The following is a 24,104-nucleotide window of genomic DNA, read 5'->3' as shown; positions in this document are numbered from 1 at the left end:
AACCTCCTAAGAAGAAGTTGGTGAACCCACCCCTAATTAGGAGATGGGTTCATGCGCATATTAGGTTTCAAGTTTACTTAAATGTTTAGCTTTAATCGAATAAAGGTCACTTTAGTCATTTCTATTGTTCTTGATGTTGTTAAATTTCAAAATTTTAGGTAATTTTCAGCGTTATCCTTTGTTTCTGCGTTAGGTCTAACGCGAAATGTGGGTAGAAACCATCAGAAAAACAGCTGTAATTAAGGTTGGTTATAAACTTTACGTTTTTTTAAAATTACATTATACTCTCTTTTTTAAACTTAACTTTAGTCTTAGTGCTAATGCTCTCATTTGTTGTGTAATCTAGAATCTGTTATTTCTTAAGTGACGTTTTTAGGTGGTTTTTATTTTTAATTAAGGGGTAATTGTTTTTACTCTTGGTCAAAGAAGAAAGTATATTGCTAAGGTTAAGAGAAACGAAGGTCGTGTTTATGCCCAATTTGTGGATTTATTGATCAAATTGTGTTCCTTTTGATGTGCGATTGCAGAACATTGAAAATTTTTTCCCCTTTTGTCATAAAAATGAGACAAAAGTGGCTTAATTTATTTCCATAGCCTCTCATATATTCTAGAAATAGAGAAAAAGAATGCATAGTTAGTTGTTTAAAACAAAAATGAGAAATAAAATAGAGGGTAATTACGGGCCCGTCAGAGGAATAGAGGATAAATAGAAAAATGGATATACCTTCATATAAGCTACCCCTCTCAAGATTCGCGTGAAGGACCCCATATTCTTGAGAAATTGAAAAATAGTCGGTAAAAAATGCACTCTTTCATAGCTTTCCTCGAAGTTTAAGTTTAACTGAAGTTTTATTTTTTCTTTTCTTCCTTTTATTATGTATTTAGGTTAGGAGAAACGAAAGTTGTGTCCATGCCCAATTTTTGGACTTATTGATGAAATTGTGTTCCTTTTGGTGCACGATTTGCAAAAATTGCTCTCCTTTTGAATATCTTTGAACATTTTGAGAGATAATATCTTTGAGTCTGAATTATGACTGCCTGTGGATTGTAGGCGGTAATAAATATTAAGATACTATCGTGTAGCTGGGAAAACCTCTCAGAATAACTATGGGTCGCTTACCATAAAATAAAGATAAATTTGAGATTAACTGTCTATTTTTTCATTATATAATGTTCGATATGTTTCCAATATTTCATATTCAGTCCCATATTCATCAGCGGGAAGTAACATGCCAGCTAGTCAATCTAAAAACTAGGTCGTGATGCTATAAAGCAGATAACAATTTCCCCAAAGAATGGACCTTTTGGATCAGGTCAGTCCATAGGTTTTCTTATGGTCACAGTAGAGTACACACTTTTCATTCGTTTTTTAACCTAAAAGCAAAGGACATCATCTCGTACAGATTGCAGAAGTGTACCGCGTTTGTCTTGCGGCTCAAGAGTCAGATTAGGATTCATCTTTCTTTTTTTGGAAGGAGAGGGTAAGAGGACTTACATTTTGGGGAAGGGGTAGACTATTTTTTTTCTTTGGTCCTCACTGAACAACACACGCTAACTGTTTTTATGTTTTATTCTTTTTTTATGTCCCTCATCCTGCAGGCTCTTTGGCTAGTTTCTAGAATATCCGTTTTTTCCATTCTAGCATTAAAAAAAAATAATGATAAAAAATAATAAGTAAAAAGTTCACAGGATTAAAATACAAGAAGTTTTCTTCTTGTTGTCTTTAGACAAGACGTTTTCTAAAGACATTTATTTTTCCTCCTATTTTTTTTTCGATTGAAGATTCTTGACCCTATGCTCTTCAATTGCTTTTTTGTTTTGTTATTTTTTCCTTTCGTCGGAAAAGCTTTGCATCGATTTCCTCTTTTTATTAATTATGTGCAGACAGACACTTATTATATGTCGAAAGAATTGCAAGATACAACCTTAAATAAGTAGAAAAAGATATTCTTTCTTATTCTATTAATCTTTTTTATTTTATTATTTTACAAAAATGAACTATTTTTACTTTTATTTTTTTTTTTTTTCATTTTTACTTTAAGTTTTATCTCTTTCTAAATTTAATGTTTATGTTGTAATTAACCATCTTTGTATTACGATTTACAACAGTATTGTTAATTGATTTCTAATTTTATCATGAAACACAAGTTCCGCAGTCTTCGCTTGTCATAGCTCTTGTAAATAAACCATTTTTCTTATCTTGTTTTAAAATAATTCCTATTATAGTTACTGATCAGCCTGTTTGTAAAAACACGCCGCTGGAAGGACGTGATTTAGTTCCTCTCCAGGCAATCGATCCTCGGATGGACGGCTCTCTTATGGAAACATTAAATGAACCGACGAGGATTTTACCTGCAGATGAGACCCAAGTCGTGGCCCCTATTGAACCTGTTATGGCTCCCGTCCCTATAGAAGTAGAAGATGAAGATAAAGAGAACAAAGATGCTGCCGGCAATAGGTATTTTTTGTTACCACTGGTTCTAACGCTGGTATTTGTTAAATATTTATGAGGATCTATGGCGTTCGCTATCAATGTTTCAGAAGGGAGGTTTTAGAAGAAAACTTCAAATTTTATTTAAGGATCTAAACAAAAAGTGCTCAGAAACTCAAAATAATCCTGGAATTTGAGGGGGGTGCTCTACGGGTATCCATGGGAGGTGCAAATACTTGATTATGTATCGGAGGAGAATGTATTGATAATAATAATAAAAATACATATTTGAGGATTTAAATGTAAGTGCCCAGAAACAAGAAAATTTTGAAATTCTCTGCGGGAGAAAGGGGGGAGGGTCGAATAAAAAATGAAAAAAACCTAAAAATTTTGAAAATAACCTTTTTCAATCTTCATTATAAAAAAATCAAATAAATCTTTGGTGGTCGCAGAAGCCCCCTCAACTATATTTTGAAAATAGCCTTTTTTAATCTTCATTGTATACTACAAAAATTGAAGAAATTAGGGTTGGCTTTGCGGCTGTCCTCATTATTTATTAAGTATTTATAATACTGTATTGTGTTCGCTATCAATATAGATGTTCATCTAATAATTGATTTGGACCCAATAAATGACTTAAAATTGATTAAACTGTGTCGTTTGTTTTAATTATGTCAAAACGTTACGGTGGACGTGCTCACCCAACAGAGTCGAAGCTCAGGCTACAAGGACTTGTTGCTTCATCATGTGGATATCTTTATTGTAATATTTCGGCGAACTGTAAACAATAAGATGAGAAATATTGACAGAAGACATCGTTTTTTCTGTTTCATGATAAACATAGTAAAACCAAAGAATAAAGTATTTTGCGCTGAGGAAAGGGCAGCGTTCTCTGGGATTACTAAGGACCTGAATTTTCAGACGTTTGGGTGGTATCCTGTAAAACCAGCTTTAAGGTAGTAGATAGTGCTGGGCGATATTGAATATCAATATTGATATACCGCACCAAATATCGATATTTGGTGCGCTGATACACAGCATGCACAGCTGTATCCAGAAATGGCATAGCCTGTTCGCAAATTATGTTTAGTGAGGACTCTCAAATGTCGCTCAGAACCTCCGAAAGTCTTGGCTAGATAAACTACCTTTTGGGATTATATGCCTTGTTCAGATCACACTCGTCACGATTGCTACATACTTCAGTTCGCGTTTCAAGAAATCATATATTACCCCTGATGATCTTCTCAAAGTTGAGAGTAAAATAGCAAGAGAGATTTTGCCTTTCTGGAATCTCTATCAACAGATGCAAGTGCATTCACAGACCCTGCGATTCAGCCGCTACAGAATTAAACCAGTTTGTGGGGATTACATAACCAAGTTTCAGTAGTCAATGCAAGGCAACCTTCGTGAGCAGTTGCATCTGTCACGGCTTTCCAGATCTTCAGTAGGGAGTCTTTAGTTCCAAGAAAAACTGATCCACTCAAGTCGTGGAAATCTTGTAATATGGGTCTCAGAGATATCAATATGAATTTGCCGTAAAATTAATGTCAATGTCCACCACCAGTGACCTTTCTGAGAGTGAATTTCAAGCCTGGTCAATTAATCCTATAGTTCGTGGGAACAAACTGCAAGTAAGGAGCAGCTCTGCCAAATAACAACTGAAACTCTAGTTGCGGAATTGTGATAACAATAGGTACATCAAGTTAATTGGCTTTCACATCGACATTAGATATATAATATTCATCAAGTCTCATGTACCCATAACAAGCCATGGAAGTATGAGAACATCTGTATAACCTTTGAGAAAGGGCGATAACGCCCCTAAAAAGTCAAAGAATCTTAATAAAAGTCGCAAAATCAGATTCGGCATATCAGGGAGTCTTACCGTAGGGGTTTCTTAGCTTCCATCTGAAACAATGCTAAATTTCGCAATTTTTGTCAGAAGAAAGATCACATATGTGTCTTTTTTTTTTTTTTTGTCAGTGTGATCGTATCAAGCCAATGGTCATAAAAGATCGGAAGAGGGTTCGCTCAAACGGAAAATACAGTTTTATTTCTCCATTTTGTGAACAAAATGATCAACGGGAGCTAGATCCCCCTCCCACGCCCCTTTTCCCCAAAGTCATCCAATTAAAATGTTGAGAAAGCCATATTGATCAGCATAGTTGAAAAGTCATGTAATCATGCCTTTGGGAATGACCTGAAAATATCGGGGGAAAAGGTTGTAAGTTATGATATATGTTTACGTTGAGCATTTGTTTTTGGGAAGTAAACAGACATTTTTTGGGAGGGGGAATTTTCTGCAGTGAGGATTTTTCAAGAGGAGATTTAGCCATGGGTAGGAAAGCCTCCGGTATGACTTTCCAAAGGGAAACCATACACGGAAGAATTTACCAGAATCCTTATACTAATTTCTTTTTATTTTACTTACTTTCTCTTGGCCAATTTAATTTTACATTTGGAGATATAAAGGGGAACTTGCCCAGTGAAAATTTTCAAAGGAGTTGAAATTGTCGTGGAGTTTTTGCGTGGGGGGGGGTATTTTTTACGGCAGAGATTCTCTATGGAGGAATTGTGCGTGGGAGAAATTTTTCATTGGGACTTGCTTTCAGAGGGGAGGATTTCCAGGAAACATTTTCCACGGAGGGAGGATTGGCATGTTTGAGTAACAATTGAATAAAAAAAAATTGTTCAAGTCAAAGTAAGGAGCAGCATCCAAAGTTAAAACGAACCAAAATTGTCTGGCGTATGAGGAGTGGGCCCCTCTCCTCAATACCTCGTTTTTACGCTAATTATAACCTTTTCCCACAACTATTTAAGAACAAATCCTGAAAAAAAGAGCCGTTCAATTAGAATAAGGAGATTTTTAAAATACAAAAGAAATTTTGGTGTGAAGAGCGAGGTATTGAGGAGAGGTTATGCCCCTCATGCATGCAACGAATTTTGTTCTTTCGAGTTTTAATGTTGCTCTGTACTTTCAGTGCAAAAAAATCATTTAATCGCTGAAAAGCAAAATCAACTCTCAGGAGAAACTGTTAATATGCGGCTTATTTTGAATAGCCAAAAATTGCCAGTATCTTTTTTTTTATCTTGAGTCCGAGTAATTCCAAATCAGGGTTTTCGTAATATTAATTCATATAATGGCAGTTTTTTGTATTTATTCAAAATTTTGAAAATATTGCGCAAAATACCCTTTAATTACAATTTTTGTTCTTGAATTTTGACAAAACCTCAAGTTAATCTGAGCAAAAAAACCCTGAAAAACTGAATACTGAAATATAGAAATCGATATTTCGATTATCGAATATTGAAGGCGAAAAACATCCATGTATCGATATATCGTTTACTCGAATTATCGCTCAACACTAGCAATAGATTCTCCTGAAAATCCCCCTTAGAGGATTGCTATTCCGCTACTAAACGGAAAATGGAACGTTTGTAATGTTTTTAAAAGGATTCTTATTAAAAATAAGCCCTTGCTGATATTTACGAGTTCTAAAGCAGAGTTCTTCCCTTATCAATTGATGGGTCTCAGCTGACCAACCTTTAGGCTTTTCACCTTTATATTTGATATATTGTGCTTCTTCAAAAAGTCAATGTACCGTCTTTGGTTGTAATCAGCCTGCAGACTTCAGTTTGACCCTGTAACTATTTCTGCTTTAATTTCTCTTATGTAACTTGTCCTTTTATTACGGTGTTTTCAATTTGGGTAAACAGGGCCGTAAAAAAAATCATTTACTCTCTGAAAGGCAAAATTAACTCTTCTGGGAAACTATTAATATGCGGCTTATTTTGAATAGCCATCACCATCATCACCACCTTTAAAGAGAAAATGGGAAATGCCTATGAACTATTCTCCAGCGTGAAAAATCACTGAATAGAAAAGGCTCGTTTGCCTATAATACGTGTACTTCTTTTCAGGCTTTCTTCCTGGTTCTGCCAGGTTTTTGTTTTGTTTTACTGTCTCTGAATGGAAACAAATTGGTTCTCTGTTTTCGGATTTTCCAAAAATCTTTTTCGTATTTCAATTTTGGAGAAAAAACGAAACAAAATGAGAAAATGTGTGTTGTAGTTCCTATAGTAAATTTTTTAGTATATTTTTTATTGTTTTAAAAAGTAGAGTTGTGACAAAGTCAAACTTTAGCGTAAAGAGCGAGGCGTTGAGGTGGGGACAACCTCTTTCATATACGAAATAATTTCTGTTCGTTTTAAGTTTTAATGTCGCTCCTTACTTGCAGTTAAAAAACTTGTTTTTTGTTTGTTTAATTGTAGTGTAGGATCATAGTATAGGATCCCTTGTCTGTTTTTTTTTTTGCTTCTAAAACATCGAAATAAGTTTCAGGAAACCTTTGTTAGTGCGATGGAAGAAGAGGATCCTTTTGATAGTTACCATTTTTGTCACCTAATATTATACTTTCTGTTTCCAACACCATCTCCCGCTTCTTCTAGAAAAAACCTTTGGTGAAGTTGAAACCATAGGTGAAGGAGGGGTCTCTTTCACTTTGCTATTATAATGTCACAGTTCAAAAATCCTTTCGTGAATCTTGTTTTTAAAGGTTGTAACGTATATATCTTTCAGCTGAAAAGTAGGTGAGAAGTTTCGGAAGTTCTGGGCCTTTTCGTGACCTCCAATTATACAGATTGAAAATCCTCGCACCCTTCAAGTTTCTTTGAAAGTTGGTCTGTAGTAACATTGATAATTACCTATGAAACCAATCATTGTAATTTCTTGTTGAAAAGTATTTCTTTTTCCCCCTTTAACTCTGAGAACTCCTTTAACTCCGGGCAGGAACTCTATTGTGACTTCTAAAAAATGCCCGGCAAGGGTTGGCTACGCACTGAACTATTGTTTTCTTCATAAAAACAGTTGGTAAGCTATAATTTTTTACTGTCCTTGATGATTAGTTTTTCCTTATTTATAAATTACTTAGAATTACTTATAATTATTTTTCGTTGATTATAAATCATTTTGTTAATTTCAGAAGAAAGCGGAAGGAACGGAGAGAAGCTGATGATGGAACAAAAAAGAAAAGGAAGCCTCTGGGAAGCCAAACATCTCAGGAATCTCAAAATCAGGTTTCTTTTTCATACAAATAAAAGTCCAATGGACACAAATTCTTTTATTTGATTCTGAATATTTCAGTCACGTATACAATTGCCGTCTTCAGCAGAAAAACAAATTTTCTGCTGAAGGTCACTGTATATGTGCCCGAAATATCCAGAAAATTTTTGCTGTTTCAATTTCATCAAATAAAAGGATTTATCCATATTGAACTATTATATATACGTCATGGAAAGGCTGTGGGGTCTTCGAAAATACTTACTTTAGTTTCATATTTTATTATGTAGATTCATGTTTTATTTCATATTTTCATATTTTATTTTATTTTCATAGTTTCATATTTTATTATGTGGATATTCTCCGCAAAAACGAAATGGATGAGAAATAAAAGAATTATAAAAAAAGGAGATATGTTACAAGGAAATTCAAGAGATTCTTACCTAAAAATGTACTGTTTTTTTTCAAAACCCACCCCTATCCTACCCCACTTGATCAATAAAAATAATTAACCACAGTCAAAGGGGGAGGGGCTACTGCGTTATTCTAATAAAAAAAAAGTGTAACATATCTACCTTTCACTAAATAGTCGGTGGGGAGGTTGGAGGATGCACGTTGAAAATTTGTGCATAATTTGGTTCAAATAAGATGCAACTTACATACCTTTGGGTTAAAATTTTTTTTAATGACTGTGGCGAAATACTGCTTAGCTTCTTTTCCTTTTTAGAAAGGTGGCCGGGGTAATAGTAAAGCACTGACTATATTGGTATAAAACTGTCGACGTGCAGTAATTATTTTCCCTTTCGTTTTTACTTTATTTTTTGTATTTATATATTTATTTGTAACGCCTTTTTTAAGTGAAATAAATAATTATTTAACTTATATTTCAGGGCTATTGAACCAATAGCCCTCTGTTGGTCAAACCACTGTTACAGGAATGTACACAAGACATCTTTAAGTGTCCTTTATACTAAAAATGCTATTTTCAATAATCATATATACATATTCAATTTTTGATCGAATTAAAATAGCGATGTTGTATGTCGTTTTGTTGGCGGTACTTATATACCGCTGCTCAGTAAACCGCTTGAATTCACGAAACTTTAGGGCGTAATTTATCACAACCGAAGGAGGAGTAATTACTGCGTGATTACTTAATAGTCGGTTATTGTGTGATACCTTTTACTAAATAGTCGGTGGAGAGGATTTGAAAAATGAATTTTTCAAATCGAGGGGAGGGGGGCAATTTACTGTTTAAAAAGAATTCAATGACGATGCCAAAAAAGATGTTTTTCTATGAAAATTTCCTACCAAAACGGTGTTTTTTTTTAAAATTAGGTAACTAGATAGGAGGGGTTACTGCGTGATTATGGTAAAAAAAAAGTGTAACATAACCACCTTTTACTAAATAGTCGGTGGAAAGGATTTGAAAAGTGAATTTTTCAAATCGAGGGGAGGGGGGCAATTTACTGTTTTAAAAATTTTTAATGACTATTCCATGTAAATGTCCTGCCAAAACGGTGTTTTTGAAAAATTAGGGAGAGAGTGCAAATTCAGCCGTTGCGCTCCCCTTGCCTAATTTACGCCCCCTATTACTATGAAATATCTTATTTTGCCTGGGCCGTAATTTTTTGACACTGTTTTCTTTTCTTCATCAGAAGAACTAATGGTTAAAACTATAAAACACAATTTAAAAGTTAAAATTATTGGGTTAAACATACAACACATAAAAACCAAACCGTCATTATAACAAAATTAACAAGTCAACTTTATAACATTCAAATTTATCGTTTTAAATAAATTTCTCTGCAGTTAGATGATTGTTTTTTGGCCGAATATTGAGTACTGCCAGAACCTAGAAAACAACTTAAAGGAAAGAGTAACTACCGCATATAATTAGCCCGATTTAAGATAATCTTACTTTTGTTAAGTAATATAATTAGGTAATTAAGTAATATACAGTAATATATAGTAATATATATATATAATATATATAGTAATATAATATAGTAATTAATTAATAAGTAAGTAATATAATATATAATATAGTAATATATAATATAATATAGTAATATATACTAATTAAGTAATATAAACAAATAGTATTTGTTATAATATAATTAGCCCGATTTAAGATAATCTTACTTTTGTTTGCATTATTGGCAATTTGACAAAAGGTTGATCGGTCGAGTTCCAAGTTTCAAGTTCCATAAGGAAGAAAAAAACATAAGACAGTGATTGGTTTCATTTTATATATTTGGTATATATTGCAGGCTCACTGTGAATGCATTATTTAAAAGGAAAATTATCAGCTATTATGTCTCAGATGCAATTTCCGTAAGTTTAATCTCCATTCATTCATTGCCATTTGTAAGTCAACAGTTTGACCTATACTCAAATACAATTCGTCGGTATGGTATCCATTGAATAAAAAAGACAGAGCAAGGGTTGAAAAAATACAGCAAAGAGCAACTAAGCTTGTACCTTATTTGAAACATTTGCCGTATGAAAATAGACTGCACAGGCTAGGATTGTCAAGTCTTCAATTCCAGTGGGATAGGGCAGACATTATCAACACATTCCATATAATCAAAGGCATTGATAATATAAGTACATCACTGTTCTTCACATTTAATGACACTAACAGGACCCGTTATGACCCATAGAAATTGTACCCCTCACTTTCAAAAAGGAAAATAGGCCAAAATTCATTTTAAAGCAGAGTTTGGAAGCCATGGAGTGACCTTCCACCTGAAACATTTCTAACAGACAACATAAACAGATTCAAAACAAAACTAGCAGAAAGTAATTTTCACAATAAATCATTTTTAAATCATTTATAGTATTATTTGTCAGTGTTTGTTGTAGTTGTTATTTTCATAGATTTGTATGTGTGTATTATGTTGTCAGTATTGTCATAACTTCTTTTTATTATGTTTAGTGCGACAAGCTTGAAAGCTTTCCTTATTTGGTATTAATAAATTATTATTATTGCATTATTATTAATTTTTATAATGATTTGCAGGGTCGTAAATTAATCCATAAGAAATATTCAATTGAAGTCAGTCATAAATTATAATCTAAAAATGCTATAATTTAGACCTTAAACTCCTTAAATAAAGACATTCAGTTCTAATTAAGTTTACATCATCAGCAAGTGTTAATTTGTTGTTTTGTTTCGGTTTAATTTCCTCTTTAAAGTTCAAGACTGTAATATAATGTTCTAGGACCTAAAGTTCAAAACCTAATGATGTTCTAGCATGCCTTGTAGTAAAAGGTTAAAAATCAGTCAACAGAAATATCATTTGAGCAATTTGACAGTTTTGGGAGTTTTTTGTGGTGGTAGAAGCTGTAGATTTTTGGTGATACAGGGGAGTATTATTTTTGTTTAAATTAGCCCCTCATTAGCTTTTCGGGTTATTGGAATATTCAGTATCTATCAGTTTCTATTAATTCTAAAGAAATATCATTTGACTAGTTTGGCCAACGATGGGGCCTACAAAATGATTTTTAAGGTACCGAATGGCCTTAATACCGATACATTTAAAATAATACCTATTCTGCCTTTACCGCTAGAATTTCTGGAATCCTAAAATCATTTCTTTTTAGACTCTTAGTTTTGTGAGTGTAACGACTCGTTTTCATTTGCCAACCCGTGAGAGCATTCTTCAGATGGTTGATGAAGGTCTCAACAACGGATTAGACAACTTTCATGGTATATTCAAGGATCTCAGCCGTCCTCAGGCAGCTACTGCATTCGGATTTTTGCTCGGTAATTTTTTTTATAGAAAATATTTTTTTTCTGCAGGGGGAGGAGGAGGGGGTTAGGGATTTTAAAAGTCATAGATACAGCGTTCGGACTCGCCTATAAATTCCAATAAATTCCTATATTTTGATGCACTCCTATAAAATGCCTATGTTTTGGCTAAAATCTTATTATTCCTATATTTTCGGCTGAAGAGCACTAAGAACATTGTTCGAGATTTGGAATTTTCACTGCTCATTAAGTAAGCCAAGATGTGCTTTCTTTGCTTTTGACTCTGCTGTCTTTTGGTGTAGGTTGATAATTAATTACAAAAGTTGAGCTGTTCGAACTTAACTAACGCTTTGTGTTGGGCTTAGTTAGCTGCTTCTGCCTCGGCTATGCTGTTGTGTTGACTTAATAGCCAATGTTTGATTTTGTCATGTTGGGCTTGTCCGAAATGAGCGAAGATCAGTATATAGGCTAGCAGTCTCTGCTTAATGAGACTGGAGTTCTTGTGACTTATGCGTTTCCTGGCTGAACGCTATTTAAAAGGCTGATACGGCCCAGTTTCGGACATATCCACATTTTTTCTTTTTATGGTCTTTCAATCTTTAGATGTTATTTCGCGGGTGATGCTTGGTAATTAAGTATGTGACCTACCAAGATTAATAGTTCATGGCTTGCTAAGATGGATTGCAGCAGTAGAAAGATTGGCAAATGGTATAAGACTGGGAATGACCAGTACTCGTCCTTTTGCAAACTCTGCTTGAAAAATCTTGGTTGCAAGCTGGGATTGCTCAGCTAAGCCAACATGTGCAATCTGCAGAATACAAAGCCGTAGCTACTGCTCAATTACATCCACTGCAGCTTCATTTGACCGGAAAATCTTGAGTTGATGAAACAACCAAGGATAAACCCTTAGTTGGTAAAAACATGTTTTGTGAGCGTGATGCCGCTTATAAAGCTGAGTTAATATGGGCACTTCAGACGGTACAGAGTTCCATGTCTGCTGACTCTTCAGACCTTATTGTCACAACCTTCCATGCAATTTTCCCCGGTAAGATCCCCGACGGAATGTGCCTAATTGCGAAGAAACTCACGTATCTGATCACCGATGCGCTGCATCCTTACTTTAAGCAAATGCTTGTGAAGGACATTTAGTCCTATTCTGTACTAGAATACGATGAGACAACCAACAACGCTGGTATGAAACAGTTACAGATACGGGCTTAATATTGGTCCTCATACGAAAACGAAATCCAGAGCAGACATTTATGCACAAGTTTCATGGGCCAAGCGACAAGTGATGACCTGTATAGGAAGATTATGTCAGCCATTGAGCAGAATCAGCTGCCACTTGAGAAACTGATCACGCTTGGAAGTGCTGGACCAAACGTCAATAAAAGCGTTTGAAACAAGTTCAATGCCGAAAAAAAGAAATTGACGGAAAATGGAATGTTGAACATTGGTACTTGCAACATCCATATAATCCATAACGCTTTCTTGAAAGGTCTTCAGGTGCTCGGAAAGGAAAGTTTCGACTTTGTTATTCTTGCACATTCATTTTTTGACGGCTGGCCTGCACGTTGTGAAGACTATCGAAAGCGCCAAATAAAGTGAGAGTACCGGAGAATGCTTTCATAAAGCATGTCCCAAGCCGCTGGCTGACGATTGGACGTGGCCTTGCTAGTATCATGCAGCAGTGGCCGGCAATCTTTCCTGAACTTCGTGCCGAGAGATAAAAAACCGAAGAAACTTCTGTCCACTCCCAAATTTCTGAAGATTGTGGCTTACATCAGAAGTGCGATGATGAGGCCCAACTTGAGTTTGTTCTAGCCTCAGCAGAACTGTTCACGAGTTTCACCCAACTGTTCCAGAGAGAAGAGCCTCTTATTCATGTTCTGCACTCGGAGATCAAAATCTAGTTGTGGCGTTTTGCGGACAGGTCTTTAGTCCAGATTTCGTAACCGAAACTGAAAATCTATCACCAGAAATGTTGAATCTTGCTGAAACATTTTCAGAAAAGCCCATAGCTTCAGAAAATGTGGAACGAGCTTCCTGTCAAAAAGCAACACTGAAAGACAAAGCCATTTTCTATGTCAATGTGCGAAAACATTTTATTGCGGGTATTCGCCATATTTTAAACAAATGTCCTCTGTAAAAAGATGGTTTTCTAGAGGCTTTACGCTGTTTGAGTCCGATCAACATGAAGGATTCAAGAAGCATTGCAGACGTAGACGTAGCTTTTTTGAACGGAAGCTGGACCCCGGGAGGACATTACTCGAATCGATCATTTTTGGAACCATTATTTTGGACTGGCGAATGAGCGCGGGGACAGCAACTTACCAAGCTTATCAAAGCGGTGCTGACGTTATCGCATGGTAGCGCAGATGTTGAGTGTGGGCTCTCGCGTTCTGTTAGGATTCTTGGCGAAGACCAGGCGTTGTTGTCTGAACGCGTTCTTGATGCGAGACTCATGGTATATGACACGTTGAGACTTCATGGAGGAAAACCAGAACGGTTTTTATTTCAAAAGAACTGTTGAATCTGGCACGTTCCGCACGGTCTCGGTATCAACAATATCTGGATGAAAAGAAAAAAGAAGAGCTATCCGAGAAGGGTTAAGCAGCTTTCGAAGAGGACAATCTGTGGAAGTTATAGGAGGTTCTTGCCAACAAAAAAAAAGAAATAGAAGACCTGGAAAGCAAAAAGAAAAAACTTCTAACATCAGAATAAGAAAAGATAACAGTATCAGATACTCTACTTCAGGAAGCGACCTACAGAATGAAGAAGGCTGCCGAGTCCAACAGTTCCATAGACATTGGCTTAGCTGTTTCTTTGCTTGAAAGAGCTGTGAAGTCCAGAACAAGTGAGAGAGAGAGCAGATTTTGTAATTTGCGAGAATGGAGCAGTCTCCTGCAAAGAGAAAAACTGATCTCATATCGAAATTGATGCCCAAGAAACAGCAAGAGTGATCTAAGTAATTTACCTGTAGCAGTCAATCGTTGGCACAGTATGTGTATCTGATTTTTTACTGTTTTTTACTATTTGTACAGTTTGTATTGGAAGTAAAAAAAAAAAAAAAAAAAAAAAAAAAAAAAAAAAAAAAAAAAAAAAAAAAAAAAAAAAAAAAAAAAAAAAAAAAAAAAACTCGAGAAATAATGAATGTATATGACCAGGCATCCCACGCCATCTACCACAGATCTGGCCCCGGAGACTTCCAAATCCTGTATTTGGCCTATATTTGGGCTCGGGAAATCCTACAAAAATAGGACAGAGCCTATAATTTTAAACGAACCGACCTGTCCGAACCCTGTAGATAATAAGATGACAATTCCTTTCAAGAAAGATAAAATTCCTTAAGATACGAAAATTAAAAGATAAAACTGATATATCCTCCCTACCTACATTAGCCTTCTGGTACTCTCTTTGAGAACATCCTAGCAGACAAGAATCACAGAAGGATGAAAGTTTGAGATACGACCTTTAGACATGACAGCGACTATATCAAATATGAATCAAATGTTAAATAGTATGTTTTTTTTTAATTTTTTTTTTTTGGGGGGGGGGGGATATTAAGAGTATATTTGGCGTAATTTACTCAAACTAATAATGCAAGGTGTTTTTCATTATATTGTTATCTGTCTTATAACACCCACCTTACAAAGATTCGACGAATTATAATTGTAAATAAAATTTGAATAATTTTACTCAATTGCGCAATAGAATCTCGAGGTCCCAACCACTAACACTGGTAAAGCTGGCTATTTAAAATCGTTGCTTAAAATTTCAATCATTGCTTAATGGGAAGGTTCAATCATCAGTTCCCTTTTCAAAAGGGGGACGAAGTTGAATGCAAGAACTACTGGGGAATATCGCTTATAATCATTGCTGCTAAGATATTTTTCATTGTCCTTCTTAACCGTTCAGCTCAATCAGGGACACTACTACATGTCCGAACTAAGCGGGCTTTCCACCTGGATTTGGGTATATTTACCAACTCTTCTTGCTCCTACGGGTTCTAGAGCACCACATGAAGCATAATATTATAGCATCGCCGTAGCCATCTTCTGGTTTCATATCAATATACAGGAAAACGATGTCCCTGAGAAGCTCATACGCCTCATGACGCATACTTTTATCATGCACTGACTCTGAAGTCAGTGACTCTAGATCTTCTAACAGCATAGGGTTTTTTGTCAGTTTGAAATACATAAAATTAGGAAACCCTAATGTGGTTGGAAGGCGTAGTTGTACCCTGGTCTGACCCCTAAGAGGAGGGGATGTTGAGCAGGAGATTACGTTTACGGAGTAAACAGTGATCGAAACGTGTGAACTATATGTTTATTCCCAATTTATAATTTACTCGGATGAGAGAGGGGTGCTCTTAGAATCAGTATTGAGGCCAGCCCCTCCAAGTGTATAGTTGGTGTTGAATAAGGATTGAAAAAAAAACTTGACGGTATGTGACTAGAAATTTGTGACTATACAGCATATTGGGGTCCATCAATGAAAGAACATACTTTAGAATGTCGTCCAAGTCTCTCTGTGCTCAAAAGACTTAAAGTTACAATTATTCTCGAGAGTTCCGTCAGAATAGATTGTGTAGAAGAAACCCTAAACACAAGTATTTGGTTCTGTCAATATATATTGGATTGTTTTGAAGCCATCTAGTCTACGTATCAGCTTCAAACGTCGTTCCTAGTGTTCCCTTTTTTCTCGCAATATCTTTCTCGATAATAGCATTCTAACTTGTGCACGTCTATAATAGGCATATATAATCAGGATTTAGCCATAGGTTTTTAATGATTATTTAAGTTATTTAACCAGTGAGTCAGAGAAAATGCATAGAAGATTTATCAAAGTCTGGATCAACATAAAGATAGAGAGATGGCCTCACTTAAGAGGTCGGGACGTGCTTTGGACAACGAAATTCACATTCACTGCATTAGCTAGAATGTGCCAGTTGTCCTGTATCCCCTCCATTGTACAAATATAATGGATATTCTGTCATCCATTATAAGAAATTCCTAAGAGATACGCTTCAAAACAATCCAATAGGTAATGACAGAATCAAATACTTGTGTTTAGGGTTTCTTCTACGTAATCTATTCTGACGGAATTCTCGAGAATAATTGCAACTTTAAGTTTTTTGAGCACAGAGAAACTTAGACGACATTCTAAAGTATGTTCTTTCATTAATGGACCCCAATATGCTATATAGCCACAAATTTCTGGTCACATATCGTCAATTTTTTGTTTTGCTGGTTTTTTTTCAATCCTTCAACACCAACTCCACGCTTGGAGGGGGTGGCCTCAAAACTGATTCTAAGAACACCCTTCTCTCATCCGAATAAATTACAAATTGGGAATAAACATATAGCTCACACGTTTCTATCTCCGCTCACTCCTTAAACGAAATCTTCTGCTCAACATCCCCTCTCTTCTTAGGGGCCAGACTTGGGTGCAACTATGCCTTCCAACCACATTAGGGTTTCCTGATTTTATATATTACAAAATGACAAAACGACCTATGGATGTTCCATCTATTAACATAAATATGCTAATTCTGCTCCTGATATATTCATGTCTGTTGTTGTGAAGTTGCACATCTCATATTCTATACCATGTTGCAACAGGTTATTATTTCTCAATAGTAAGCAGAGTGAAGTTGTAAAAATCATGATTTTTACAGTAACACCTTTAAACTTCGAAACACCTTGAGTATCACCTCAATCACCTTGAAACTTTGGGCAAGAGGGACCATATATTTTTGTTGGGATTGGGGAGGGTAGGGTTTTAGAGGGATACAGGGTAAGAGGTGCCACTTGTCCTTTATTCCATCCATTATACAAATAGATTTTTGCATAAAAATCATCGTTTCATCGTCAGTAATAGTTTTTGAATAATTAATGCTTTATAATGGTTATTTGTTGTCTACTTGAATTGTTTAACTCTTAAGGACTTTTCACGGTAATTTTCCATGGTAATTGGTTGTGTTGACTTTTATGCTTAAAATTTTTTCACACCAGGCTAACGTAAAAATTCATAGAACCATCATAAGTATCGTCTATAATCATTCCAATCATCATAAAAAAAACTACTCTAAATTTAAAATGGGGGAAGGGAAATAGTGAGTCATGCTCTGTTTAAACATGAAGGTTTTGTTAAATTATTTTCAGACTTTGTCAATTGCTTATTCAAGAATTCCATTGTGTTGATACTGTGTTAACTTTTGATAACGTAACATAAGCTTGCGTAACGTAAAAAACTATGTAGAGCTTATGCCTACCTGACATGCGCAGGCTACGGATCAAGAGGAGGAAATACTTAAAGAGGAGGAAATCTGCTGTTACAATAAGAACTCATTATAGTAATCAGTTGGGACTAATTTTCTTGTGAATTCGCCATGGTTTTTTTATTCTTAAAACCAAAAAGAAAAAAAAGAGAAGTTCTTGATGTAATGTCACCAATCTTTATCCTCTTTATACGATTTTGGATTTTGAATGATTTCTTATGTTTTTGGCCGGGGGGGGGGATGTTTATGATCTTTGGTTATAAGTGCACATACAATGCAATTTGTCTTGATCAACATTTATAGATTTTCGATAATGATTTTATCGTCGGCTTAGGGAGGAGGGGGTCTTTGGCCTTTTGTATGGCCCGAGCAAAGAAATGAGTCCTCTTGGTGGATGTAAGAATTCTGCTACGAGTCAAAGAAAAACAGATCAAGTTCACTAAAAATAGTTATTATCGGGAAATATGTTAGAAAACGCCATTAGCGTTGAAATTCAGCCTTTGTTTTGTTTATTTCTGTTCGGACAATATTCTACATGACACCATGGATTTTACATGGATTTTGGATGAACTTTTGTTAATCACCCATTACTTTTTATTACTATAAAGATTATTGAGATACGTATTTTACCGTTTTTGTGTAACTCGACCCCTGTGTTGCTCAACCTATTTAATCGAATCTTCGTTCAATTTAACCCCAATTTAACTCAACCCCCATTCAACCCAACCCCGTTAAACTCAGTCTCATTTAATTTAACCCCCGTTTAACTCAGCCTTCTAACCTTTAGGTGAGACCTGATACTTTAATGATTTAAAAGAGTTCAAGCTTTAATATTAAATCGTACTTCTAAAAGCTTTTGTGGTAAACGTTTTAGCGACTAATATGTCGTATGTTCAACTGGATTCCTAGTTGAAATGCAAAAATGACGTTTGATTTACCATCCAACGCTCTTGCCAAATATAATAAGGTCCACGTTATTGCGGTCCAGCTTTTAATTGCATCCCGCCCAGAATTGTATGATGTTGTTGTTATTTCAAAATAATGATAATCACTGAAATGTGAGTATTAGTTTTTAAATATTTCTTTAAACAGCTTTCTACGATATTCCAGTGCCCTAATAGTGCTGGAGAAAGAAAAAAGAAAAAAGGGAGTTTATCAGCGTTTCCAGCTCTTTTTCGAAATTCCAATAACTCTGTTTATTCAATAAACTTCTTTTATTAAGTCGAATTGATATAATAGCTATTATTCCTGAATTAGCATTAACGACAATTTTTTCATACGGGGCTCTTTTTTTCTTAAGCTTCTATGGGATGTTGTTTTTCCTGTAGTAGATTGCAGCTATTGCTGCAACCTAATGCAGAGAAACACGCAGCCTATGAAAAATCTTGTTAACTTGAAATATATAAGACCGAAGAACACTTTTGTTTTTTAGTTGGGGGGAGGAGCAAAGAATAGCCTAGCATTGAAGTAGCATAAGATGTTATAAAAACACTGACATCAAAATTAAATGAAAACTAATAAAGATCATCTAGCCCCCTCCCCACAGTGAAGTGGTCACAGTACAGTGAAGTGATAAAAGATACCTTTTATCACCTCCAAAAAACGGGTTGAATTACATTTCTTTTATTAAATTATTTTTTTTAAGAATGTTTGTACTAAATGGGATTAATTTGTTTTGGTTAGGTAGGGGTTAATTTGAATGGGTTAAATATTTTTTATACGAAAGTTTAAGACACTTATCAGTTGCTTTCAGTTTGGTCCTACGTCTAGATGCAAACATAATGTAGAATCTTTTGAGCCAGTGCCCTCTATGGACTCCTGGAACTTGGCTAACTCCTTTAATATCTCTATTCCAGGTTTAATATGCCAAAATTATGATGCTTTCTTTTGATTTGCTTTTCCTGGATCCCTTCCGAAAAAAAGTTCTTAGTATTTACTTGGTGCCGCAAGTAAAAGCATAAGCCACTTTATTACCATCCTGATTTAGGACCAGGAATTACCATTTATTACCATACCTGATTTATATATACCTGATTTAGGACCATTCCTGATTTATTACCATACTAGCATACTAGGCTAGATGTCAATGTCTAGGTCTAATCATTTTCGATCAATGACAATATGCTTCCTCTTATTATAAGTAACCCTGATTAGTCCATAGTGATGATGGCTAGAAATTCATGTTCAGCTGAGTACAAATGTGAACAGGGCCTTAAACAAAACGATTTGCGTCAGTAAATGCTGATTGTGTTTATTAAAGCAAACCGTAGTTTGACAATTTTGATTTGATCAGACTAAGCCGAATAAAAAATGTAAGAGAGTTAAATAAATAAAGGTTAAATGAAATTCAAAAAGGAGAAAATTCCTAGAAAGAAAGAACAAATTAGTTTGTGCACAGAAAAAATGAACTAGAACGAAAAGAAATTCAAAGCTTAAAAATTAGTTTTATTTCAGATATGCAACGAAACAGAATGATCAAAATATCTCAAAGTCCAAGTGAAGACGGTAGTTTCGGAAATCCAAGGTCAATCAAGATTGCGCGGATGTCAATGTAGCTGTTTTTTCTTTCTTTTATATTTTGTTAATTTTGCTAATTCTGATGGCCCAAGGCTAATAGTTTATAGGCAGTTCTTCAGCTTGTTTAATGTTTTTTGTTTTCTTTTATTGTTGCTTTGAAGCTTTAGGTTATATTCATTTTCATTAAGTAAAACTGTTTATAGTCTTTTATTATTTTTTTTTAATGATTACTATACAAGAACCTTCATTAGCTCTTTAACATGCTGGCTAGTTTAAGCCATTTTTGTGTGTCCTTTGGATCGTTTAAAAATATTTAAGTTTTACTCTTTTATAAGTAAAAAGTAATATTTTTATAAGCAATCAGTTTTTTCTTATATTTTTTGTACAATTTCCTTTTTTTTTGGTTAATTTTATTTGCAAGATTATTTGATGCTTTAACTTGCATTACTTTTCATAAATACTTATAATTATTTACTTTTCTTTCTAAACGCTTTTTGCATTTATTTCAAAACTTTTTAATGGGATAAAAAAAAAAAAAAAAAAAAAAAAAAAAACATCTTATAGGTATCCTATACAAGCAAGACCGTATCCAGGTGGGGTGGAGGTAAGGGGTTCGAGCCCTTCCCCTCGCTGAAATGTTTGTCTGACTTGTAAAAATGTAACAAAAATGGATGTAAACAATTTTTTATGCGTTTTGAGGGTTTTTTGTATACCCCCCGCTCCCAATACCGAAAAAAAATTCTTGTGCCCCCCCCCCCCCAAAAAAAACAAAAAAAATCCTTGATACGGCTCTGTATACAAGTCTTCAAATCTAGTAATTTTAAGGTAAGTTTTCTTTTTTTTATTAATCTAATGGTTCTCCATTTAAGTTTTCAAGCATTTTCTTTTTTTCTTTTTTTTTTTTTTTTAGATCCAACACTTTAAATATCTTATCTTTTCATCTCTTTTTTCTTTCCCCGTCCCCTCTGTTTTAATCTTCTCACTCTGTTTGTACTGTTTAAAGTCATTTTAATTTTTAAAAGTACAAATATTTGATCAAAAACAAAGAATAATGTGATTGAACTAAAGTGATATTAAAAAAAGAAAAAAAATATCTTTTTTTGAAAAGTATTTTAGAAGTGAGAGTAGTTTTTAAGGAAAAGAAGTGTTTTACTTGTTTCATTTTGTTTTCTTTGTAAGGTCTTTTCCGCCGTCCCAGCAAAAAATCATTTGTGAAAATGTATGATTAATAGCTGTATTGCCTCGGGCAGCAGACATTTTTTTCAGCATTTAAACATATAAGCGGAATTCTGCTATTGGTTCGAAACGGTGTTCTGATTCAATTTCTGGCGCAAAATTGAAAAATTAGAGGAACAAGAAAATAAAACTTTTAAACGCTAATTTTGAACATGTTGCCCAATTTATGCCTTTCTTCAAACTTTTACTACCAAACTTATGATAGTTAACAATTCCTTTCCCGTAATATGTTAGAAATTAATGTAGCAAAATAAAACAACTGGGACGGTTGAAATATGAGTTTTTTCTTTTTTAACTTTGTATTAACGTTCTGACGTTTAACGTCCTTTTTCTTCGTGTTTTGTTTCTTCTTTAATTGGTAGACCTGTGAAGCCTCATTCATCTACAATTCGTAATTTTTTTTTTACTCTGAAAAGTTAGTATCCATCTGTTCTTTGATTCCCATATCTTGTTCTTCCCATTATAATATAAATTGAAGAAATAATATGTAAACTTTGTAGAAATCTTATATACTTGAAGAAATAACTTGAAATATAACTTGAAGCTGTCGTTTAAAAGTTTTTTCTATGAACCATCATTTGGCTATGATTCCACATTGTTAATTTTAAAAAGGGGGTTCCATGCTTTTTAGTCCTTAGGATAGGCCCTTAGATTGTCATTGTCATTTTTCTTCTTTTTCACTCTCCAGTCTTATTCAAAAACTTGGTTTTATACAACACAGTTGAATTGTTGTTTTATGCTTATTTTCTAAGCACATAGGACACTTGCATAAGTACAAACTTGGTTTTATTATTTGATTGGTTATTATTTATTTAAGTACAAATATTAGCACAAACTTGGTTTTATGCAACACAGTTGAATTGTTGTTTTATATTGTTTTTTTCTAAGCACATAGGAGACCTACGTGTTTTGTTTATCCTTTTGGTAAGACCTGTGTACATGACGTTTGCATCTGCATGTAACACATTTGCATACTATATACGTCAGCCAAAACTAGAAAGTAAATCTGCCAATGAAAATCCATGCAAAATATTTCTCGGTCTCATTGGTTTATTTAATTTTCAGGTTTTTTTTCGCTAATGGAAATACGGCTTTATTCTTATCGTTTTTTGATCTAGTCGCACTACTGTAGTCACAGCTTAAAAAAAAAAAACAAAAAAAACGGAGTCAAATACAGTCGGTGTTCTTTGTTCGAATCTTGTGTTCCCCGGGCATTAATCTTTATACCAGAAAACAACCAGTGACGTGCGCTTTATCAGCAAGAGCGCGTTGAAATTTCGTGTTTTCGGGAAAAATTTGTTGGAAATCTAGAAACTTAATCAAGATACACGGAAAAAAGGAGGGTTCATGCCGCGCCTCTCAAGCCCGATTGGTTAACTGAGTTCCCCAGTTTTCTTGAAACTTCAAATGTAAACGAGATTTAAAGATATCTATATTCAACCCGAGGGCGTGCCTTCAGTAGTTTCTAGCTCAGCAAGATATGTATGACAATCTATTTGTCAAACTTGGACTATTCGTTTTACCATCTCCTGACGGCAGAAATTGTCATGGTACAAGCTTGTAACAATTGGTTGTGTTCGAAAGTGTGCCTTTTAAAATTAATTTTATTTTACGTTATTGTATATAATATGTTTAATTAAAGGGTTTAGCAGGGCTACTATTTTTGATTAAGAAATGCCCATTTTGTCCAACTTATCATTTTTCTGTTTTGTTGCTCGCTTTTTAATTGCTTATTGTTCTACTGCTTCATCAAAGGCAGTCTTATTCAGTGTTTAGAGGTAATTTATGTGATTATTTTTGATTGAATCTCTTGGCATACTGTGTTTTTAAAGTTTTAAATATAAAAAGCATTCTTTTGACACTTTTTAAGTTGATTTAACTATATGATTAATGGAATTTAGATTACTATGTCAGTAGCAAACATGGTTGCATCGACTGTTGGCGCGATGATTTTATTATGATTATTATGATTTTTTATTCACTCCGGTCTGCTTAAATATTTTATGCCATTTAGTCAACTCAATTAAGATTCAGGACGAATAGAACCTCGACTAAAACAAAGAAACAAAAATAAAGAAAAAATAATAATAAAGAAAAAAATTTGGCTGTGTTGACTCATGACGTAATATTTAAAAATGATTCAAATAATTTGAAAAATGAATAATTCTTTGGAAGAAGATTTGAATAGACTTTTATTTTAAACATTAGCGAGTAATAAATGTGTCAAAACTTATGGCGAATGGTGAAGCCCAGATAAAAAAATGAAAGATAATTTGAAGTTCTTAGCAGACGAATTAAATTCAAAACATTTGAATTCAGGAGACTAAATTTTTGCATGTGCCATTAAGTTGTCAGTTTTGCCTTATATTTGCCTCCAAAAACTAATCGGAAGTCCAGAAACTAATTTGAAGAACCAACTCGTGGCCAGAAGTCCTCGGCGGCCTACTGCCACATACTACGCTTACGTTGTGCTGTTGCGTTTGTGGTGGAAGGTCAACAAAACGATTTCACTGGTTTGGTAAGGATTTTAGTCATTACTTAAGGAAATACTAAAAGGATATCGCAAACTTTACCATGTTTTAGTAAACTTTTCACTTTTCTGGTGTTGATGGGTAATAAAGTATTTCACTCACTCATTAATAACGCCATAACGACAATGCGTAACTTTGGTGCATAATTTACTGCCAATGAGGAGTCCGTAGGGATGGCGAGTTTTTTCAGCAAAATGCCGAATAAGAGTATATATGAGTAGTAGTTTTTAAATGAGTCGTTAAAGTCGTCGATTGAGTCATTAAATCTCTAGGCTGTTGTGGAAGCG

General features: G+C 34.4%; 1 protein-coding gene across 1 annotated transcript in view; it reads left to right on the top strand.

The window, feature by feature from the left end:
• The window catches only part of LOC136041251 (uncharacterized), an 82,686-nt gene extending 61,978 nt beyond the window's left edge, over nt 1-20,708 (top strand). The window contains exons 12-15 of the mRNA XM_065725857.1: nt 2,227-2,458; nt 7,414-7,507; nt 11,100-11,262; nt 19,988-20,708. Of these exons, the coding sequence (XP_065581929.1) occupies nt 2,227-2,458; nt 7,414-7,507; nt 11,100-11,262; nt 19,988-20,088 (590 nt within the window). The 3' untranslated portion in view covers nt 20,089-20,708. The remainder of the gene's footprint in view (nt 1-2,226; nt 2,459-7,413; nt 7,508-11,099; nt 11,263-19,987) is intronic.
• Nucleotides 20,709-24,104: the final 3,396 nt, after the last annotated feature.

The sequence above is a fragment of the Artemia franciscana genome, unplaced genomic scaffold (genome assembly GCF_032884065.1).
Source record: "Artemia franciscana unplaced genomic scaffold, ASM3288406v1 PGA_scaffold_1180, whole genome shotgun sequence".
NCBI lineage: Eukaryota > Metazoa > Arthropoda > Branchiopoda > Anostraca > Artemiidae > Artemia > Artemia franciscana.
The sequence above is the reverse complement of the archived record's forward strand: the minus strand, read 5'-3'. Positions and strand labels throughout refer to the sequence as shown.